This window comes from Cervus canadensis, chromosome 15, assembly GCF_019320065.1.
Source record: "Cervus canadensis isolate Bull #8, Minnesota chromosome 15, ASM1932006v1, whole genome shotgun sequence".
Taxonomy (NCBI): Eukaryota; Metazoa; Chordata; class Mammalia; order Artiodactyla; family Cervidae; genus Cervus; species Cervus canadensis.
The window spans coordinates 70,901,860-70,925,071 of NC_057400.1; the positions used below are offsets into that span (position 1 = coordinate 70,901,860).

The 23,212-nt window shown below is 37.8% G+C and overlaps 1 protein-coding gene across 1 annotated transcript in view; it reads right to left on the minus strand.

Annotated features, from left to right (window-relative positions):
* The window catches only part of LGSN (lengsin, lens protein with glutamine synthetase domain), a 66,214-nt gene extending 43,562 nt beyond the window's left edge, over positions 1-22,652 (minus strand). Inside the window, exon 1 of the mRNA XM_043487865.1 lies at positions 22,595-22,652. Coding sequence (XP_043343800.1) covers positions 22,595-22,624 — 30 coding nt within the window. The 5' untranslated portion in view covers positions 22,625-22,652. The remainder of the gene's footprint in view (positions 1-22,594) is intronic.
* Positions 22,653-23,212: the final 560 nt, after the last annotated feature.

Here is a 23,212-nt window from a genome sequence, read left to right on the forward strand (position 1 = left end):
CCATAAAAAAGGCTGAGGGCCAAAGAATTGGTGCTTTCAAACTGTGGTGCTGGAAGACTCTTGGGAGTCACTTGGACAGCAAGAAGACCAAACCAGTCAATCCTAAGGGAAATCAACCCTGAATAGTCATTGAAAGGCCTGATGCTAAAGCTGAAGCTCCAATAGTTTGGCCACTTGATGGGAAGGTGGACTCATTGGAAAAGACACTGATGCTGGGAAAGATTGAGGGAAGGAGGAAAAGGAGGTGATAGAGGATGAGATGGTTGGATGGCATCCTTGATGCAATGGACATGAATTTGAGCAAACTCCAAGAAATGGTGAAAGACGGGGAAGCCTGGCATGCTGCATGGGATCACAGAGTCGGACACATCTGAGCAATTGAACAACAGCAATGATCCTATTACCATTTTTAAAATTGTTATGAGTTTATTTTCTGTAAGTCTTTTCCTTCTCTTGTGTTTCCTATCTAGATAATTTTTTTTAACATTTGTTGTAAAGCTGGTCTGGTGGTGCTGAATTCTCTTAACTTTCACTTGTCTGGAAAGCTTTTGATTTTCCCATCAAATCTGAATGAGTCTTCCCAGGTAGAGTATTCTTGGTTGTAGGTTCTTACCTTTCATAACTTTAAATAGATCATTCAATTCCCTTCTGGCTTGTAGAGTTTCTGTTCAGAAATCAGCAGATAGCCTGATGGGAATTCCCTTGTATGTTGTCATTTTTCTGTTGTTGTTTTTAATATTTTATCTTTATCTTTAATTTTTGTCAGTTTGATTACTATGTGGCTCAGTGTGTTCCTCCTTGAGTTTATCCTGCCTGGGACACTGTGCTTCCTGGACGTCGTTGACTATTTCCTTTGCCATGTTAGGGAAGTTTTTAGCTATTATCTCTTCAAATATTTTCTCAGGTCCTTTCTCTCTCTATTCTGCTTCTGGGACCCCTATAATGCAAATGTTGGTGCATTTAATGTTGTCCCAAAGGTCTCTTAGGCTGTCTTCATTTCTTTTCATCCCTTTTTCTATATTCTGTTCTGCAGCAGTGATTTCCACTGTTCTGTCCTCCATGTCATTTATCTGTTCTTCTGCCTCAGTTATTTGGCTATTGATTTTTTCTAGTGCATTATTCATCTCTGTTCCTTTGTTCTGTAGTTCTTGTTGGTCTTTGGTAAACATTTCTTGCACCTTCTTCATTGTTTTCCTGAGATCTTGGGTCATCTTCTCTATCATTATTCTGAATTCTTTTTCCTGGAAGTTTGACTATCTCCACTTCATTTAGTTGTTTCTCTGGGGTTTTATCTTGTCTCTTCATCTGGGACATAACTTTCTACTTTTTAATCCTGATTAAGTCTTGTGTAAGCTTCCTGATGGGAGGAACCTGTGGTGGGAAAAACTAACAAACTTGCTTTGATGGGCAGGGCCTTACACAGTAAAGCTTTACTCCAGTTATCTGCTGATGGTTGGGGTTGCACTTCTTCCCTGGTAGTTGTTTGGCCTGAGGCAATCCAGCTTTGTGGTCTACAGGTTCTATGATGGGGTTATTGGTAACCTCAAAGAGGGCTTACACCAAGGGGGAATTCCTGGACTGCTGCTGCCAGTGACCCCATCCTTGTGGTGAGCACCTGGTGACCCATGCTTCCACAGGAGACCCTTCAAAACAGCAGGTAGTTTTGGTTCAGTCTCCTATAGGGTCATGCTTCTTTCCTCTTGGTCTTGGTGTATGCAAGATTTTGTTTGTGCCCTCCAAGACTAGAGTCTCTGTTTCCCCCAATCCTGTAGAAGTTCTATAATCAAATCCCACTGGCCTTCAAGATCATATTCTCTGGGGGTTCTCAGACCTTTTGTCAGATACCCAGGCTGAGAAGCCTGACATGGGGGCCACAACAGTGGGAGAACTTGTTTGGTATTATTGTTCTCCAGTTTGTGGTTCACCAACCTATCAGGTATGGGATTTGATTTTAACGTAATTGTGCCCCTCCTATCATCTCACTGAAGCTTTTTTCTTTGTCTTCGAACATGGAGTATTTTTTTTTAATGGGTTCTTGCGTGCTCCTGCTGATGGTTATTGAACAGCTAGTTGTGATTTTGGTGCTCTCATAGGAGGAGATAAACTCCCATCTTTCCACTCCACCATCTCAAGTCAGAAGCCCTTGAATGTTGAGTTTTAAGCCAACCTTTTCACTCCCCCTTTTCACCTTCATCAAGAGGCTCTTTGGTTCCTTTTCACTTTCTTCCATTAGAGTGGTATCATCTGCATATGAGGTTGTTGATATTTCTCCCAGCAATTTTCATTCCAGCTGTGATTCATCCAGCCCAGAATTTCACATGATGTACACTGCATATAAGTTAAGTAAGCAGGGTGACAATTTATAGCCTTAACATTCTCCTTTCCCAATTTTGAATTAGTCCATATCAAAGTAGACTCTTTATTAAACTTTGGTACTATGTTCAAATAACTCACAGTTGTTGTCTCTATCACAATTGGTAAACTGTTTAGTTGCCTCAGGAATCTCATTTAGGGCTTTGTAAAATAACTCTCAATATTACTAAAGTAGATTTATTTTCATTTACATAGTTTTTCCTCCAAACCCTAAGGCAGTGATTAGTTTAGCCGAAGTATCACATAATTCCTTAAGAGCAAAGTGCATATTTAGGTACTCCTTTTAGAATTAAGAATCTTTGCAGTCACAAACCTAGGAACTACTTAGACCTCCAATATCCATTTGGGCAATCTAGGGTAAAGATTACAGTGGTCCAAACTAGGATAATGACTGGGAGATGAAGGAAAATGAGCATACTACAGGTCTGGCTTAGAGGGTAAAGCATCTGCCTGCAATGCAGGAGACTCGGGTTTGAACCCTGGGTCGGGAAGATCCCCTGGAGAAGGAAATGGCAACCTACTCCAGTACTCTTGCCTGGAAAATCCCATGGATGGAGGAGACTGGTAGGCTACAGTCCATGGGGTCGCAAAGAGTCAGACACGACTGAACGACTTCATTTTCACAGGTCTATTTCAGAGGCAGATTTGGTAGATTGGTGATTGGATGTAGGAGTTAAAGGAGACAGAAAGATCAAATACAGTGGTAAGGTTTCTGAAACCCAAATAAAGAGGAGATTTGAGGAGGTTGGGGTTCCGTTTTGTGTATATAGAATCTAATGTCTTCTGGAAATACCTAGCAAATATTAGCTATATGGGTCAGAATAAAAAAGATATTATAAAACAAAATGAAAAAAGAAAAACCCTGACACAGTGGTTAGAATCATAAAGGAAAAGAGCAGAGACTGAAAAAAAATAAGGAATAAGATAAAACTGAGGAAAAAAAATATTTAATGAATAAATACAGAAATTGAATCCCAGAGGGTGTCAGAAAATAAAAATGAGAAGGTGACAGAAAAAATGGGGACAAGATGGCTTCATTGACATCAAAAGATAAAAGCTGTATTATTCATAAAAGAAGGGAACATCTATAGGCCTGCTACTGAAATGATAAAAAGCTAGTATCAAAACTTGCCCAGCCCCCCTCCGTTTTTTGCAACCAGGTTACTGGGGGCTTTGGTAAGAGTAGTTTCAGTGGAAAAATGTGAGCAGCAATGAGACTGCAGTAAAATGAAGAGCAATGGGAGGTGCTTAGTCCTGGGTCCACACACAATAAGCATACTGGAAATGTCCACTACAGGACTGGAAAAGGTGAGTTTTCATTCCAATCCTTAAGAAAGGCAATGCCAAAGTATGCTCAAACTACCGCACAATTGCACTCATCTCATATGCTAGTAAAGTGATGCTTAAAATTCTCCAAGCCAGGCTTAGGCAATATGTGAACCATGAAATTCCAGATGTTCAAGCTGGTTTTAGAAAAGGCAGAGGAACCAGAGATCAAATTGCCAACATTCGCTGGAGCATCGAAAAAGCAAGAGAGTTCCAGAAAAACATCTATTTCTGCTTTATTGACTATGCCAAAGCCTTTGACTGTGTGGATCGCAATAAACTGTGGGAAATTCTTAAAGAGATGGGAATTCCAGATCATCTGACCTGCCTCTTGAGAAATCTGTTTGCAGGTCAGGAAGAAACAGTTAGAAGTGGACATGGAACAACAGACTGGTTCCAAATAGGAAAAGGAGTATGTCAAGGCTGTATATTGTCGCCCTGCTTATTTAACTTCTATGCAGAGTACATGATGAGAAACGCTGGGCTGGAGGAAGCACAAGCTGCAATCAAGATTGCTGGGAGAAATATCAATAATCTCAGATATGCAGATGACACCACCCTTGTGGCAGAAAGTGAAGAATGCTTGATGAAAGAGCCTCTTGATGAAAGTGAAAGAGTAGAGTGAAAAAGTTGGCTTAAAGCTCAACATTCAGAAAACTAAGATCATGGCATCCGGTCCCATCACTTCATGGCAAATAGATGGCTAGACAGTGGAAACTGTGTCAGATTTTATTTTGGGGGGCTCCAAAATCACTGCAGATGGTGATTGCAGCCATGAAATTAGAAGATGCTTACTCCTTGGAAGGAAAGTTATGACCAACCTAGATAGCATATTAAAAAGCAGAGACATTACTTTGCCAACAAAGGTCCGTCTAGTCAAGGCTATGGTTTTTCCAGTGGTCATGTATGGATGTGAGAGTTGGACTATAAAGAAAGCGGAGCACCGAAAAATTGATGCTTTTGAACTGTGGTGTTAGAGAAGACTCTTGAGAGTCCCTTGGACTGGAAGGAGATCCAACCAGTCCATCCTAAAGGAGATAAGTCCTGGGTGTTCATTGGAAGGACTGATGTTGAAGCTGAAACTCCAATACTTTGGCCACCTGATGCGGCGAGCTGACTTATTGGAAAAGACCCTGATGCTGGGAAAGATTGAGAGCAGGAGGAGAAGGGGGTGACAGAGGATGAGATGGTTGGATGACATCACCGACTCAATGGACATGGGTTTGGGTGGACTCTGGGAGTTGGTGATGGACAGGGAGGCCTGGCGTGTTGCAGTTCATGGGGTCGCCAAGAGTCAGACACGACTGAGTACTTGAACTGAACTGAACTGAACCAAGTGGAAATAGGCAGAAGTGCAACTAATATGTATAAGAAAAGAAAATAGAGAAGATGGTCACTGCAAGAGTACATAGAGGTCCAAGAAAAGCTTATGTTGCTTTTAGGAAGAAAAGTCTTACAAGTATTTTAATACTTCATGAAAGGAGTTAATAAAAAAGAAGATATTAAAGAGAGGAGTAAAAGCAAAGGAGGCTAGAATATACAATGGGGCAAAGACAGCCTCTTCAATAAGTGGTGCTGGGAAAATTGGGCAGCTACATGTAAAAGGATGAAATTAGAACACTTCCTAACACCATACACAAAGATAAACTCAAAATGGAGTAAAGACCTAAATGTGAGACCAGAAACTGTAAAACTCTTAGAGGAAAACATAGGCAGAACATTTGATGACATAAATCAAGGCAAGATCCTCTATGACCCACCTTTTAGAATAATGGAAATAAAAACAAAAGTAAACAAGTGGGACCTAGTTAAAAGTTTTTGCACAGCAAAGGAAACTATAAGCAAGGTGAAAAGACACCCCCTAGAATGGGAGAAAATAATAGCAAATGAAACAACTGACAAAAGATTAATTTCCAAAATATACAAGATCATACAACTCAATGCCAGAAAAGCAAACAACCCAATCAAAAAGTGGGGAAAAGACCTAAACAGACATTTTTCCAATGAAGACATACAGATGGCTAATAAACACATGAAAAGATGCTCAACACCACTCATTATTAGAGAAATGCAAATCAAAACTATAATGAGATATCACCCCACAGCAGTCAGAATGGCCATCATCAAAAAGTCTACAAACAATAAATGCTGGAGAGGGTGTGGAGAAAAGGGAATGCTCTTGCACTGTTGGTGGGAATGTAAATTGATACAGCCACTATGGAAGATGGTATGGAGATTCCTTTAAAAACTAGGAATAAAACTACCATATGACCCAGCAATCCCATTCCTAGGCATATACCCTGAGGAATCCAAAATTGAAAAATACACATGTATCCCATTGCTCATTGCAGCACTATTTACAATAGCTAGAACATGGAAGCAAACTAGATGTCCATCAACAGATAAATGGATCAAGTTGTGGCACATATACACAATGGAATATTACTCAGTCATAAAAAGGAACACATTTGAGTCAGTTCTAATGAGGTGGATGAACCTAGAGCCTATTATACAGAGGGAAGTAAGTCAGAAAGAGAGAGATAAATATTGTATACTAATGCATATATGCAAAATCTAGAAAAATGGTACTAATGAATTTATTTTCAGGGCAGCAATGAAGAAACAGACATAGAGAATAGACTTATGGAAATGGGGAGAGGGGAGGAGAGAGTGAGATGTATAGAGAGAGTAACATGGAAACTTACATTACCCTATGTAAAATAGACAGCCAATGGGAATTTGCTATATGTCTCAAGAAACTCAAACAGGGGCTCTGTATCAACCTAGAAGGGTGGGATGGGGAGGGAGATGGGAGGGAGGTTAAAATTGCGGGGATATATGTATACCTATGGCTGATTCATGTTGAGTTTTGATAGAAAACAGCAAGATTTTGTAAAGCAATTATCCTTCAATTAAAAAATAAATAATTTTTTTAAAAAAAGAGAGTGGAGAAAAAGGATAAAGCATGATCCCCGAAAGGGAAAAAAGGATGGAAACTAGAGTTGAAATGAAGGGGTAACTTTAACATATCTCCTTCCATAAGAGGAGGTAAAGAAGATAGAAAGTTAGAAGAGAGAAGAGGACAGATATGGAAGAAGCGAAGAATTAGGAGTAGGAAATACATAAGGGAATTGTCAATATTTGATGGGTACTTTTTCAAATAGTGCAACTGATCCTCAGGAAGATTAATTTCACCAAATGAGTGGCAGAGTCTGAATTTAAAAGCAATTTTAAATCTTTATATTTCTTATCCATTCTGGAGGTCAGACAGTAGGGGATATGAAAAACCAAAGATTTAAGAAGAATGGAAGTGGTTTGACATAGTCATTGCAAAGAATGAGAAAAAAGCAACTCAGGAAACAAAAATGTTGACTGCCCATAGGAATTGAAGACATAAAGTTTCAGGAGCAGCAATCTGCACAGGGAAATTATTTTTCTCCAGCAAAGTTCCATTGGAGTTGTGAACCGTACAAGGTTGAGGTTTTGTAATCATACAGACTCAGGAAGACAATGACAAAAATAAGTTGAAGATACTGGTTAACAAGAGGCTAAAATAATGAAACATGAAATCCAAGATTAACAATAAGAAGTGAAATTTGGAAAGACTGACAAAGAACCTAGTCAAGGGATTGAGTATTCCTAGATGGAACCTTTTTAGATATTAACCTATATATTAACTGTGAGGTTAATATATTGACTAAAATAAAATGGGACTTGAGTAAGCACTTTCTAATAAATTAATGAATGAATTACAACCAGGCCCAACCATGTGAAAGTATAAGGCCATAAGGGACATTTGATTAAAAACTCTCCTTCATAAATAATTCTAAATGGGTTTTTTTTTTAAATGTCCAATAAGACCTGATGGTAACCCAATAGGTTGACATAATCAGAACAACTTGGCTAGATAAAATATTGTGTGTACTCCTTCACACAATGGAAGGAGTGTCAGACTTTATTTTTGGGGGGCTCCAAAATCACTGCAGATGGTGATTGCAGCCATGAAATAAAAGATGCTTACTCCCTGGGAGGAAAATTATACCAACCTAGACAGCATATTAAAAAGCAGAGACATTACTTTGCCAACAAAGGTCCATCTAGTCAAGGCTATGGTTTTTCCAGTGGTCATGTATGGATGTGAGAGTTGGACTGTGAAGAAAGCTGAGCGCCAAAGAATTGATGCTTTTGAACTGTGGTGTTGGAGAAGACTCTTGAGAGTCCCTTGGACTGCAAGGAGATCCAACCAGTCCATCCTAAAGGAGATCAGTCCTGGGTGTTCATTGGAAGGACTGATGCTGAAGCTGCAACTCCAATACTTTGGTCACCTCATGCGAAGAGTTGACTCATTGGAAAAGACCGTGATGCTGGGAGGGATTGGGGGCAGGAGGAGAGGAGACGACAGAGGATGAGATGGCTGGATGGCATCACTGACTCAATGGACATGGGTTTGGGTGGACTCTGGGAGTTGGTGATGGACAGGGAGGCCTGGCGTGCTGTGATTCATGGGGTTGCAAAGAGTTGGACACGACTGAGAAACTGAATTGAAATGAACTTAACTGAACTCCTTCAAAGTTTTCTCAAGAAAGCTACGAGAAGGAAAAGCTTCTGCTGCTGACAATCTACTCCATAATGGCTCTGTACCCTCAACCCATTAATTTCACCTTTCTATCAGGAATTTTTTCATCATATGTATTCTCAAAATAAGGTGTACCTTATTTCCAGGTTAGCATTACTTCTTTAAAACTTAGAATCTTCCAGTGTTTCCTCATAGCATAGCTAAAACATATTAATATTTCAAAAGAACTTTCCAAATGTTAAAGAACAATATAAAAGCAAATAAAGAAAATTTAGAAACATATAAAAGAATCAAAATTACAAAATATTCACTTTCTGTAGTCCTAGTAGTTAACTATATTTGTGTACTCTGATCTGCTCTATGTCTTAAGACCTAGGCCAAATTATCTTCCCTTTAAGTTATCTGGAAACCCAGGTAAGTAGGCATCATTTGGAGCTTATTTTAAAACTTCAGGGACTTCTCTGGTGGTCCAGTGGCTAAGAATCTGTGCTTCCATTGCTGGGGGTATGGGTTCGATCCCTGGTCAGGGACCCATATAGTGTTCCATATGGTGATCCAGCCTAAATAAATAATAAATAAAAACTTAAACACTTCTTTGTGGTCTAGTAAATGATTCACTTCTTTCACCAAGCTGCTTCTGCAAACTCACCATAGTCTTACACTAAATTAGAGTCCCTGAGATCATTATGGGCAAGGACTCAACTTATGGAAAATGAGATATTCTTATGGACACTATTCATGGACGTACTCATTCTAAAAACTGGATCTTCATCTGTATATTTTTAAAGAATTTTAATCCTTAAACTGTATCGCATTATAAGAGGTTTCATCTGAACACATGAAATCTCTGGAGGTTTTTGTTGTAATTAGTTACAAATGTTCTTTATTACAAATGTGATAATAACTCATTGCAAAATTCAAAGATAAAATCAGAAACTCAAAAAATAAAATGGAAAACAACAACAACAAAAAAATTAAATCCTTCCCCCCCCCCCAAATTTAGATTTTTAATAATTAAACATTTTCAGAAAGAGTTGTTTTCCATGGAGGACTTTCAAGATGGTAGGGGAATAAGCTGGGAAAATCACCTTCTCTCCAGCAAATACATCAGAAACTCAGTTGCATGTGGAACAACTCCACAGAACATATACTGAATGCTGGCAGAGGACCCCAGACTTTCAAAAAGGTAAACCAATCTCCTCAGAATGAGATAGGGCAAAGGATAAACACAAAAAACAAGACAAAGTGTTTGGGAATGGGGACCTGCTCTCCAGGAAGGGGGTCCTGAAGGAGGAAATGTTTCCACACACTCAGAAGCCCTCTCACAAGGGCGAGTCTTGGGAAGGCAGCAGAGCCTCAGAGAGCAGTAAAACAGTGGGTGCTCAGAAGGCAAAACAAAGAGAATTCACCACAGAGATTGTGCTGAAGGGCACAATTCAGCTGATTCAGCTGAGAAGCGCTCACACACTCACAGTTGCTTTAGAGAGTGGGGAATGGGCACAGAGACTTGGGTTTCAGGGGTCAGACCTCAGGAAGAGGACTGGGGTTGATTGCCATGAAGATACTATGAGGGGGCTAGTGTGACACAGTGGAGGCAGACCAGAGAAAAGCCTTGGCCCAAGAGAAGGAAAAAATCATTCCCATGAGAAGGCTCTGACTCTGTACTCTAACTCCACCCGCTAGCAGAACAAAGGACCCCACCTTAGCGAATGCCAAAGAAGGAGGGTGAGCCGGCTGTGGTCTGCAGCTCCAGAGGTAGAGAAGTGGGCTTGAGTGCCAAAGGTGGAAGGTGGGGGGCTGCTACAGTTTTGGCCCCAGGGATTACAGCTACCACCAAACTATGAGTGGCTGCAGGTCACTGCCCACATCTTCCTGGGAGCCTAAGTGACTTGGCTATACCAAGGGAGTCATAACCCAGGACCAACTCTCCTGGGGAAGTGCGAGACCTGCCTCAGATTGTGGCAACCTCCCACAGGTACCAGCCATGGCAGACAATCCCAACACAGCCCAGCTGTGTCTGCTGTACCCCTCCCTCTCCCCACTTACAACTGAGCAATTGGGCCCTAATGGTCTGGGAAGACAACATGCCCTGGAAAGGAACATATAGCAGAAGTGGGCCCAATTGGAACACCAGGAGCTCTGTGAGTAAAGGAGAGGGGGAAACTGCCCTTGCAGTTGCAGGGGAAGTAGATTAAATCCTCACAATTAGCCTGAGACTGTGGAATGTGGGGGCAATTGTAGACTTTGAAAGCAAGTACAAGTTGGATAAAGGCAAGATCTGAAACTGAGCTGACCCCACACAGTCCACAAGAGGTCCAGAGACATTTGAAAACATCTTGGAGGACTTTCTGAGTAGGCAAACTGACTAGTCAGGGGAAATAAAAACATTCACAGACAAGCAAATATTAAGAGAATCCAGCATCATCATACCAGCTTTACAACAAATGCTAAAGGAGCTTCTCTAGAAAGGAAAACACAAGAGAAGGAAAAGGTCTACATTAAAAAAAAAAAAAAAAAGCAAGAGCAATAAATTAAATGGCAATAGGATTATATATATCAATAATTTCCTTAAATGCAAATGGACTAGATACTCCAAGCAAAAGACATAGATTGGCTGAACGTATACAAAACCAAGACCAATACAGTCTGAATGGACTAAGACAGGGTTTTCCAGAATATAATAGCATCTGATCACTAGACTGAATAAAGAAGATCTACCCTCCCCACTGTGGCCAATATCCAACCTGCTGAAGAGCCCTAGTAGGACAAAGAAGTATAATGAGTGTGAATTCTCTTTCTTTTCTTGAGCTTGGATGTCCACATCTTCTCCTCTTGGACAGATTCTCAGGCTTTCAGACTCCTGGACATAGACCTGTGGCCCCAGTCTAAGGTCTTGGGACTGAGGCTTAATTTTACCAGTGACTTTCCTGGTTCTCCAGCTTAAAGACAACAGGTCATGAACAAACCAGCACCCATAAAGGCTTAAACTAATTTCCATAATAAATCTTCTCTTACATGTATATATATATTATATATAATATATATATGTATATGTGTATATATATATGTATACACACAAATACATATATATATGTATATGTATTCACACAAATACATACATATATATATAAAACCTCCCATTGATTCTGCTTTTCTGATGGATGCTGATTATACATACCACATAGTAAGAAAAGTTTAGTGATCTCCCAGATAGATCATAAAAATTCATGTTTTATATATCCCTATGTGTATTTATAGGAGTTATTGATTCAATAGTGGATATTCCTTTAGGGGCTGGAAAAAGATTCCATGTAATTGGAAATAAAAGGAAAGCAGCAATAGTAATACTCATATCAGGTAAAATGACTTTAAAATAAAGACTATTACAAGAGACAAGGAAGGACATTACATAATGATCAAGGGATTAATCCAAGAAGAAGATATAACAATTATAAACATAGGTGCACCCAACATAAATAAGGCAAATGTTAACAACTATTAAAGGGGAAATCAACAGTAACACAGTAATAGTGGGGGATTTCAATACCCCACTGACACCAATGTACAGATCACCCAGACAAAAAATTAATAAAAAAGCTTTAGATGATACACTGGACCAGTTTTACCTAATTGATACCTACATGGCATTTTATCCAAAAACAATAGATTTCACATTTGTTTATCTTCTAAATAGATTTCTCAAGTGCATATGGAACATTCTCCAGGATAGATCACATCTTGGGTCACAGATCAAGCCTTGGTAAATTTTTAAAAACTGAAATCATTTCAGGCATCTTTTCTGACCACAACAAGGTAGATTAAGTTGGAAATGAACTACAGGAAATGAACTACAAAAACACAAAGACATAGATGGTAAACAATATGCTTCTGAAGAACCAACAGATTACTGAAGAAATAAAAAAGGAAATAAAAATGTTCAGGGAAACAAATGATAAAAACACAACAACTCAAAACCTATGAAATTCAGTAAAATTTTATAGCAATACAAGCCTACCTCAAGAAACAAGAGAAACAACAAATAAACAGCCTAATGTTACACTTAGAGGAACTAAAAAAAGAACCAAAAAACACAAAGTCTGTAGAAGGAAATAAACCATAAAGATCAGCACAGAAATAAATGAAAAAGAAATGAATGAGAAAATAGCAAAGGCCAATAAAATTAGACACTGGTTCTTTGAGAAGATATACAAAATTGACAGTTCATTAGCCAGACTCATCAAGAAAAAAGGGAGAAGACTCAAATCAATAAAGCTAGAAATTGAAAAGGGAGAAGTTATAACAGATAACATAGCAATACAAAGGATCATAACAGACAACTACAAATAGCTATATGCCAATAAAATGGATAACCTCGAAGAAATGGACAAATTCTTAGAAAAGTATAGTCTTCCAAAACAGAACCAGGAAGAAATAAAAAAACTTGAACAGACCAATCACAAGCAAAGAAATCAAAACTGTAATTAAAAAATTCTCAAACAAACAAAAGCCCAGGCCAGATGACTTCACAGGTGAATTCTACCAAATGTTTAGGAAGAATTAACACCTATCCTGATTAAACTCATCCAGAAAATTGCAGAGGAAAGAAAATTCCCAAGCTCATTCTACAAGGCCACTGCCACCCTGATAGCCAAACTAGACAAAGATGCCACAAAAAAAATAATAATAAGGTCAATATCATTGATGAACATAGATGCAAGAATCCTCAACAGAATTCTAACAAATGAAATCCAACAACTCTTTAAAAGATCATACATCATGATCAAGTGGACTTTATCCCAGGAATTCTAGGATTCTTCAATATATGCAAATCAATCAATGTGATACAACATATTGACAAATAGAAAGATAAAACCATATGATCATCTTAATACATGCAGAGAAAGCTTTTGACAAAACTCAACAACTATTGATGATTAAAAAAAAATTCTCCAGAAAGTAGGCATAAAAGGAATATACCTCTACATGATAAAGGTCATATACAACAAACCCACAGCCAACATTATTCTCAAAGGTGAAAAACAGAAAATATTTATTCTAAGATCAGGAAGAAGACACAGGTACCCACTCCCACCACTATTATTCAATGTAGTTTTGGAAGTCCTAGCCACAGCAATCAGAGAAGAAAAATAAATAAGAAGTAAAACTTTCACTGTTTGCAGATGACATGAAAACCCTAAAGATGCCACCAGAAAGTTACTAAAGCTAATCAATAAATATAGTAAAGCTATAGGATATAAAATTAATACACAGAAATCCCTTGCATTCCTATATACTAATAATAAAAAATAATGAATAAAAATTAAGGAAATAATCCCATTCACCACTGCAACAAAAAGAATAAAATAATATAAATATTTATATACTTAAATATACCTAAAGAGACAGAAGATCTGTATGCTGAAAATTATAAGACACTGATGAAAGAAATCAAAGATTATACAAACTGATGGAGAGATATACCATGTTCTTGGACTGGAAGAATCAGTATTGTGAAAATGATTATTATTCAAAGCTATCTATAGATTCAATGCAATCCCTGTCAAACTACTATGGTGTTTTTCATAGAACTAGAACAAACAATTTCACAATTTGTATGAAAGCCAAAAGACATTTTATAACAAATGCAAACTTTAGAAAGAATATAGAGCTCTAGGAATAAACCTTCCTGAATTTAGACTGTACTACAAAGCTACATTCATGAAGACAGCATGGTACTGGCAACGAAACCAGAACTATAGCTCAATGGAAGAAGAAAGAAGGCTGGGAGATAAATCCACACACCTATGGGTACATTCTCTTTCACAAAGGAGGCAAAAATATACAATGGATTAAGGACAGTCTCTTCAATAAGGACTACTGGGGAAAGTGGGTAGCTACATGTAAAAGAATGAAATTAGAATACTTCCTAACACCATATATAGAAATAAACTAAAAATGAACTAAAGGCTTAAATGTATGACCAAAAGCTATAAAACTCTTAAAGGAAAACATAGGCAGAATACTCTTTGATATAAATCACAGCAAGATCTTCTATCATCCACCTCCTAAAGTAATGGAAATAAAAGTAAAAAATAAACAAATGGAACCTAATTAAACTTGAAAGATTTTGCACATGAAAGAAACTGTAAACAAGGTAAAAAGACAGCTCTCAGAATGGGAAAAGATAATAGCAAATGAAACAATTGACAAAGGATTAATCTCCAAATTATATAAACATCTCATGCAGCTCAATTCCAGAAAAACAATCCCAATAAAAAAGTCGACAGAAAACTCAAGCAGACATTTCTCCAAAAAAGACATACAGATGGCTGTTAAACACATGAAAAGATACTCAACATTGTTCATTATTAGAGAAACGCAAATCAAAGCTACCTCACACCAGTCAGAATTCAGTTCAGTCGCTCAGCCATGTCCGACTCTTTGTGACCCCATGGACTGCAGCACACCAGGCTTCCCTGTCCAACACCAACTTCTGGAGCTTGCTCAAACTCATCTGCAGCAAGTCAGTGATGCCATCCAACCATCTCATCCTCTGTCATCCCCTTCTCCTCCTGCTTTCAATCTTTTCCACATCAGGTTCTTTTTCAATGAGTCAGTTCTTTGCATCAGGTGGCCAGTCATAAGTGCCATAATTTTTAAAAAGCTGCAAATAATTAATGCTGGAAAGAGTGTAGAGCAAAGAGAACCCTCTTGCCCTGTTGGTGGTAATATGAATTGATTCAGCCAGTATGGAGAACAGTATGGTTATTGCTTTAGGAAACTAGGAATAAGACTACTGTGTGTGTGTGTGCTCAGTCATGCCCAACTCTGAGACCCCATGGACTGTAGACTGCCAGGCTCCTTTTCCCATGGGATTTTCCAGACAAGAATAATGGAGTGGGTTGCTATTTCTTACTCCAGGGGCTCTTCCCAACTCAGGAATCAAATCTGCATCTCTTGCATCTCCTGCATTGGCAGGTGGATTCTTTACCACTAGTGCCACCTGGAAGCCCCATGACTCCATATGACTCAACAATCTTAATACTCGGCAGATACAGTGAGGAAACCATAATTGAAAGAAAACAACATGTACACCCAATGTTCATTGCAGCACTATTTACAATAGTTAGGACATAGAAGCAGCCTATATGTCCAGTGACAGAATGCATAAAGATGATGTCATACATATATTACACAGCTATAAAAAGGGATGCATTTGAGTCAATTCTAATGAGGTGGATGAAACTAGAACCTATTATACAGAGTGAAGTAAGCCAGAAAGAGACAAACGATATCATATATTAATGCATATATATTTGAAACCTAGAAAGATGAAACTTATGATCCTATTTGCCGGGCAGCAAAGGAGACACTGACATAAATAACAGACTTTTGGACACAGTAGGGGAAAGAGAGGGTGGGATGACTTGAGAGAGAAGCTTTGAAACATATCCATTACCATATGTAAAATAGATAGCTAGTGGGAATTTGCTGTATGATGCAGGGAACCCTAATCCTGTGCTCTGTGACGACCTTAAGGGGTTGGATGGAGTGGGAGGTGGGATGGAGGTTCAGGAGGGAGGAGATCTATGTATACATATGGCTGATTCATGTTGAAGGATGGCAGAAATCATCACAACATTGTAATTCTCTTCCAATTAAAAATAAAATAAAAATTTTAAAAATAGTTTAGTATTGCTGTGAATAGTTATTGTAATGGCTCATTTTCTAATATAAGTTCTTTAATAATTGTTTCCAGTTTTAATGTGTCAATACTAATTAACACCATGCATCTTAAATAATGAACACCTAGAATCAGTCAGTCCTAGGTCTAGAAGCTCTAGGAAAAATAAATTGCTTATTGTTCCATGGAATATAAACATAATACATGATAAAAAGCTGTAAACATGTGTTACATGAATGAAAAGTATCATTAGGACCATCTTCCTATTGAGGTAGCTGAGTCTTTGAAAGATGCAGTAACTTATCTGTCTTCACACATGGAAAGCAGGAGAATTAAATATGCTGTTTGAAACCATTCTTTCATTTCTTCATTTTACATAAAGTTTACAGGAACAAAATACTGAAAACTAAAAATGTTGTCCTTAAGAATACTAAGTACTGAGTAGCTTTATAAAAAAGTAACAAGAAATTTGAGTCTTTTAAGAAAACTTCACATTCCAACCTAAGTGTCATTTCAGTCATTGAAGTGAAACTAAGCATACATGGAAAATACAGATACATTTTTTGGGGGAGTCACAGAGAGTCAGAATTTTGCTTAATATAAGGGGATAAAATGGGATGGCCTCTTTAGAAAAGCGTCATGTATCTTATCCTCAAGCTCATTTGCAAAGAGATTAGACAGTCAGGTTTTAGGGATGACCCAGACTGTTTTCAGTTCTACTACCATAGATTCTCACCACTTTTCCAATAAGATAACATAGATATACATTGGTCATAACAAACATCCTCTTCCAACAATGCAAGAGAAGACTCTACACATGGACATCACCAAATGGTCAATACTGAAATCAGATTGATTATATTCTTTGCAGCCAAAGATGGAGAAGCTCTATACAGTCAGCAAAAACAAGACCAAGATCTGACTGTGGCTAAGATCATGGACTCCTTATTGCCAAATTCAGACTTAAATTGAAGGAAGTAGGGAAAACCACTAGACCATTCAGGTATGACATAAATCAAACCCCTGACAACAGTGGAGGTGACAAATAGATTCAAGGGATTTGATCTGATAGAGTACCTGAAGAACAATGGGTGGAGATTCATGACATTGCACAAGAGGCAGTGATCAAGACCATTGTCAAGAAAAAGAAATGCAAAAGTGCAAAATGGTTGTCTGATGAGGTCTTACGAACAGCTGAAAAAACAAGAGAAGTGAAAGGCAAAGGAGAAAAGGAACAATATATCCACTTGAATGCAGAGTTCCAAAGGATAGCAAGGAAAGATAAGAAAGCCTTCCTCAGTGATCAGTGCAAAGAAATAGAGGAAAACAATAGAATGGGAAAGACTAGAGAACTCGACAGAAAATTGAGATACCAAGGGACCATTCATGCAAAGATGAGCACAATAAAGCACCTAACAGAAGCAGAAGATATTAAGAAGAGGTGGCAAGAATAAACAGAAGAACTATACAAAAAAGATCTTCACGACACAATACTCACGATGGTGTGATCACTCAATAGAGCCAGACATCCTGGAATGTGAAGTCAAGTGGGCCTTAGAAAGCATCACTATGAACAAAACTAGTGGAAGTGATGGAATTCCAGTTGAGCTATTTCAAATCCTAAAAAATGATGTTGTGAAAGTGTCAGACTCAAAATGCCAGCAAATTTGGAAAACTCAGCAGTGGCCACAGGAGTGGAAAATGTGTTTTCATTCCGAACCCAAAGAAAGGCAATGCCAAAGAATGTTCAAACTACCATACAGTTGCACTCATCTCACATGCTAGCAAAATAATGCTCAAAATTCTCCAAGCCAGGCTCCAATAGTACATGAACCATGAACTTTCAGATGTTCAAGCTGGATTTAGAAAAGGCACAGGAACCAGAGATCAAATTGCCAACTTCTGTTGGATCATCAAAAAAGGAAGGGAGTTCCAGAAAAACATCTACTTTTGTTTTATTGACTATGCCAAAGCTTTTGACTGTGTGGATCACAACAAACTGGAAAATTTTTCAAGAGATTGGAATACCAGACCACCTGACCTGCCTCCTGAGAAATCTGTATGCAGGTCACATAGATTGGTTCCAAATTGGGAAAGGAGTATGTCAAGGCTGTATATTGTCACCCTGCTTTTTTAAAACTTATATGCAGAGTACATCATGCGAAATGCTGGGCTGGATGAAGCACAAGCTGGAATCAAGATCACTGGGAGAAATATCAATAACCTCCAATATGCAGATGACACCATCTTTATGGTAGAAAGTGAAGAACTAGAGAGCCTCTTGATGAAAGTGAAAGAGGACAGTGAAAAAGTTGGCTTAAAATTCAACATTCAGAAAACTAAGGTCATGGTATCTTGTTCCATCACTTCATGGGAAATAGATGGGGAAACTGTGGAAACAGTGAGATAATTTATTTTCTAGGGCTCCAAAATCACTGCAGATGGTAGCTGCAGCCATGAAATTAAAACATACTTGCTCCTTGGAAGAAAAGTTATGGCCAACCTAGACAGCATATTAAAAAGCAGGGATATTAGTTTGCTGACAAAGGCCCATCCAGTCAAAGCTGTGGTTTTTCCAGTAGTCATGTATGGATGTTAAGAGTTGGGCTATAAAGAAAGCTGAGTGCTGAAGAATTGATGCTTTTAAACTGTGGTGTTGGAGAAGACTCTTGAGAGGCTCTTGGACTGCAAAGAGATCCAACCAGTCAATCCTAAAGGAAATCAGTCCTGAATATTCATTGGAAGGACTGATGTTGAAGCTGAAACTCCAAAACTTTGGCTACTGGATGTGAAGAACTGACTCACTGGGGAAATCCCTGGTGCTGGGAAAGATTGAAGGCAGGAGAATGGGACGACAGAGGATGAGATGTTTGGATGGCATCACCTACTTGATGGATGAGTTTGTATAATTCCAGGTGTTGATGATGGACAGGGAAGCCTGGCGTGCTGCAGTCCATGGGGTCACAAAGAGTCAGACACGACTGAGCGACTGAACTGAGCTAGCTGATCATAGATACTAGTTGGTAGATTAGTTGGAATATAATATATATCCACATCCACCTAAGAAATGTAGAGAAACTACCTTTATAAAAAAACCTCTGTGTGAAGCAATTTTCACAATGTAAATGATACGGCTGTTTCTTATATGAAGAGCTCTGTATCTCGCTTCCATTCCCAGCAAGACGGCAATTACACAACATCAGCACCAAATTGCAACTTTGGGAGCAAAGAAAAATCTGCAACAGAAAACTCTATAAAGGAAAAGCATGCCCAGCCAATAGCTTTAGAGAAGGGAAAAAATGATCTTATAAGGGTATGGTGATGGTTTAGTCACTAAGCCATGTCCAACTCTTGCAACCCCATTGGCTGCATATAGCCCATCAGGCTCCTCTGTCCTTGGAATTTCCCAGGCAAGAATGCTGGAGTGGATTGCAATTTCCTTCTCCAAAGGTCTAAAACCATGCTATTTTCATAACAGAAATCTAAATAACAGAAGAGGCTGAAAAAAATTAAGTCAATTCCCCAGGCTTGGTGCTAGTACACCAATTTTATTTTGTTTTTCCATAAGTGAACCAAAAAAAGACACCTTTAGGAAACTTAAGGTTTTGCACCTAAGTATATTTATCTGTGTAGATAGGATTAAAATAATTTTTGACAGTGTGGATGGGCAGGAAAGCAACAAATATGCTTAAAAAGCAGAAAAGGCTTGTAAGAATTTTAAATGTGCATTTAGCATATTATGCAATATGATGTACATTTATGATAATAGATTCTTAGAAAACAGTTCAAAGAAGATTCAAGAACATTATAAAACTATAGATGAAATATCAAAATATTTTAAATATGACAGGAGAAAGCATTCTATCTTTTAAAAAATATAAAGTACCTGTATCTAGAATTCTAAATATAGTTCTCATCATTGTACCTTAAGAAAGAGTTAATGGGCTAGAAGTAAAGAGATGTGTGTTTATCTATATAAATGTATATCACATATAATTGTTATCATTATCACATGGAAAAGCAACTGAAGTTCTGTCATGCAAAGAAAAAGTGTAAAACTCTTCAAGCCTGTAAAAATGAAAGCTTAGGAGATACTATTATTCAGTCTGCAATATAATAAAGTATGTATGATAAACAACTTCTGCTTTGTGCTCACTGTATTGTAAGCACTATGCAAAGCACATTACGTGTATCAAGGCATTTAATCCCACCACAAAATCTCTTCCATACGGTAGTATTAATACCCAAATGAAGCACAGAGAAGTCCAATAATTTGCTCCACATGACACAGCTGACAAGCAGTAGAATTGACATTAAAACACAAGACATTTTGACTTTAAGGAATGTACCCTTAACCACTGCTTGTGAAACACAAACCTAATTTTTTAACATTGATAGAGGCACTTAATGAACTGGAAGGAGGTAAATTTGAGCAAATAAAAATAAGTATAAAATAAACTAAAAACCTTGAAATCTGAAAACGAAACTTTGAATCCTAAAAGACAGAGCACCTTCAAGATATAAAAACAGGATTAAGAAGTCTTGATAAAGTTACACAGACAATATCATAAAGCAGGAAAAGTAGGGAAAGTTGTGGGAGGTAAGTCTCTAGCATTGAGTGCAGTGGCCTCCATCAGCTTCCCCGGTGCCATGCTTTCTGCCAACACACACAGAGGCTGCAGAGGATGAGGAGGCTTACCCAACTAATAGATCATACCCAACTCACTTGGCATATCACCCAACTCAGTACCACACTCAAGGTTTTTGATAAATAGATTTAATTTTGGTAAGTAGATGTGCTGCTATTTTACTCAATTTCACTGTTTCATACACCAATAGGGTCTATTTTGAGGAATAAGAATGTGCTTTTGATCTAATATCTTTTCAATGATAAGAATTTGGCTGAACACATGACTCCATGACATTGTTTGGAATAGAGAATGTCAGTAAGATATTCTTTAGAGACTATCATACCATACCTAAGGTTAATAACAGTTCATTTTTACTGAAGATTCTGACAATGAATTTGTTCAGGTTGGGGACATGACCATTCTGGGCATTTTCTTTATGCACACAATGTGCCCCCCCCCCCCGAATCTATTGAGCCTTTAGCTTTTGCAGTTAACGTCATGCTGCTGCTGTTCACATTACCAGAGTATCTGGTATGGAACACAATCATTGTCCATTTCAAGGCACCAGTTAACTGGTAAGGGATGTCACACACCATCTTCCTTGCTCCTTCCATATTCTTTCTCTTCCTGAGAATATGACCCTATGCAGGAGAGCACACAGGAGGTTATTCAGTGAAAAATTAGGTCAAGTGGACACCAAGACTCACCTTTTTTCCCTACATCTACTAAATATAATGTTCCAACCCAGTTGGCAAGGAATTTTTATCCAAAAGATAGCATATTTTTTGTTTTAAAAACTGTGTACTATAAAAACATATTGTTGTTCTTTTCTCTTTTCCTAAGAGTGAACTATCAACATTTGGTCCACACTCATCTTGGGGAGAATGTGACTTTTACAGATTAAAAAAAAAACTGGGTCATCTGAAATCCTTAACTAAAATCGTGGAAGGTGTGGGAGAAAACACAGTTCTGCCATAGTCTCAGAAGTAGTAAAAGCTAATCCAAGATGAAATTAAATAGTTAGAAATCAAAATTTCAGAAAGCTAACGATATGCATGCTAATTATTTTCTTCCTCTAAGCCATCACTTGCAATTACAAGTTTAATTTCAGATTAATTTGTTCTCTTACTCAACTATTTCTGTCGTTTGATCCCATTGACAATAACAGGATGCTGCTTGATAAACCACAGCCACAGCTCAGTGGGTCCCTTCTTCACAAAGTGTAACCTGGTTTCCTTGCGGAAAGAACTCATCTCCATCTGCTTATACTCATCATACACAGCAATGACCCCTTTCTTCCTTACATTTTTAGCTGTCTTCTCCACTAGGTTGAGGAGTCTACTCTCTATTTCCCACTATTTCAAACACAGTATATTGGTCTACCATGGTGCCTCACACATGGTATTTTCTTAATTTTAATGAAAACTCAATACTCCAAGACTTGACTACAGCATGCTCTCCCTGTGTACATTCAGAATGGTCTGTGAGAATAACAGAAGCTGAATTTGGGTATAGACATGTTAAGAAATAATGAGAAATGCTACATGTTGACAAATGAGTTGTTTAAGATATTCTAGAGCAGATGAGTGGTTATCACTTTAAAATATAATTTGAAAATGACTTCTCACCTTTAATCATTTAAGCTCAAAGCATTTTTTTGTTTGAATGAAATAAAAACTTTGAGAAAAACAGATTTGGCTCTCAATAACAATCAAAATAGGCTTAAAAATTTTAACATCATACTTATGCTTCAAATGAAGTTATTTTAACTTATTAATCAAACCAAATACACTTTTCTAATGCAAATTCAGAATTTAATTTTTATTACATTTGTATACTCTATGTGTCATAGAGAGTTCCTTCACAAACTTCCCCAGTGCAGACATAAAACAAGTATAACCAAGTTGTCCTGATTCATTCTGGCACTCAAATAGTTGACATAGAATAATAAAAAGTTTGCTGTTGATATTTAGGTAAATAATATTTTGATTATTAATTTCATACCTCCTTCAGAAGGTCCCCTTCATCATTCATCTCACACTGTTTTACTTAAGTTGGCTTTGGAAACCCCAATATCCATAACAAATGCATTCAACATGTATTTATATGTATACCCAAAGCAAACACTGCAGATGATGTATTGCATGGAGGCTTTTTCCAGAGAAATCTGGCAGTTAACAAAAGATAAACACCAGACTCTGTTGTGTCATGCCCAAGGCACAGGACACCAGAAATGCACTAGAAAAGTCTAATCACAAATGCTCATTTATGCCTGACTCTCTGCAAACAAAGGACATACAAAGCTTAAAACTATGCTGATCAACATTTTCTCTAACATACTGAAGTTTTGCTATATAACAATTGGATTCTGGAATAAAATCTATTGTTAGACTGAGACAATGAAATATTTATTAGGCAACTATGCTATCTAAGTCCATAGACAAATGCACTGTTGGAAAATATACATGTGAGAGACCCAGATTTTCACTGATTTCCACCATCTATTCAGTTGTAATTTCCATTTTTATTTTCTTTCCTAACGTCACTTCTGGTCTCTAAATTAACTCTAGTCTCTTGTTGCATAACTATTGTCATCTTTCTCTGGCCTTTTCAATTCTCCAA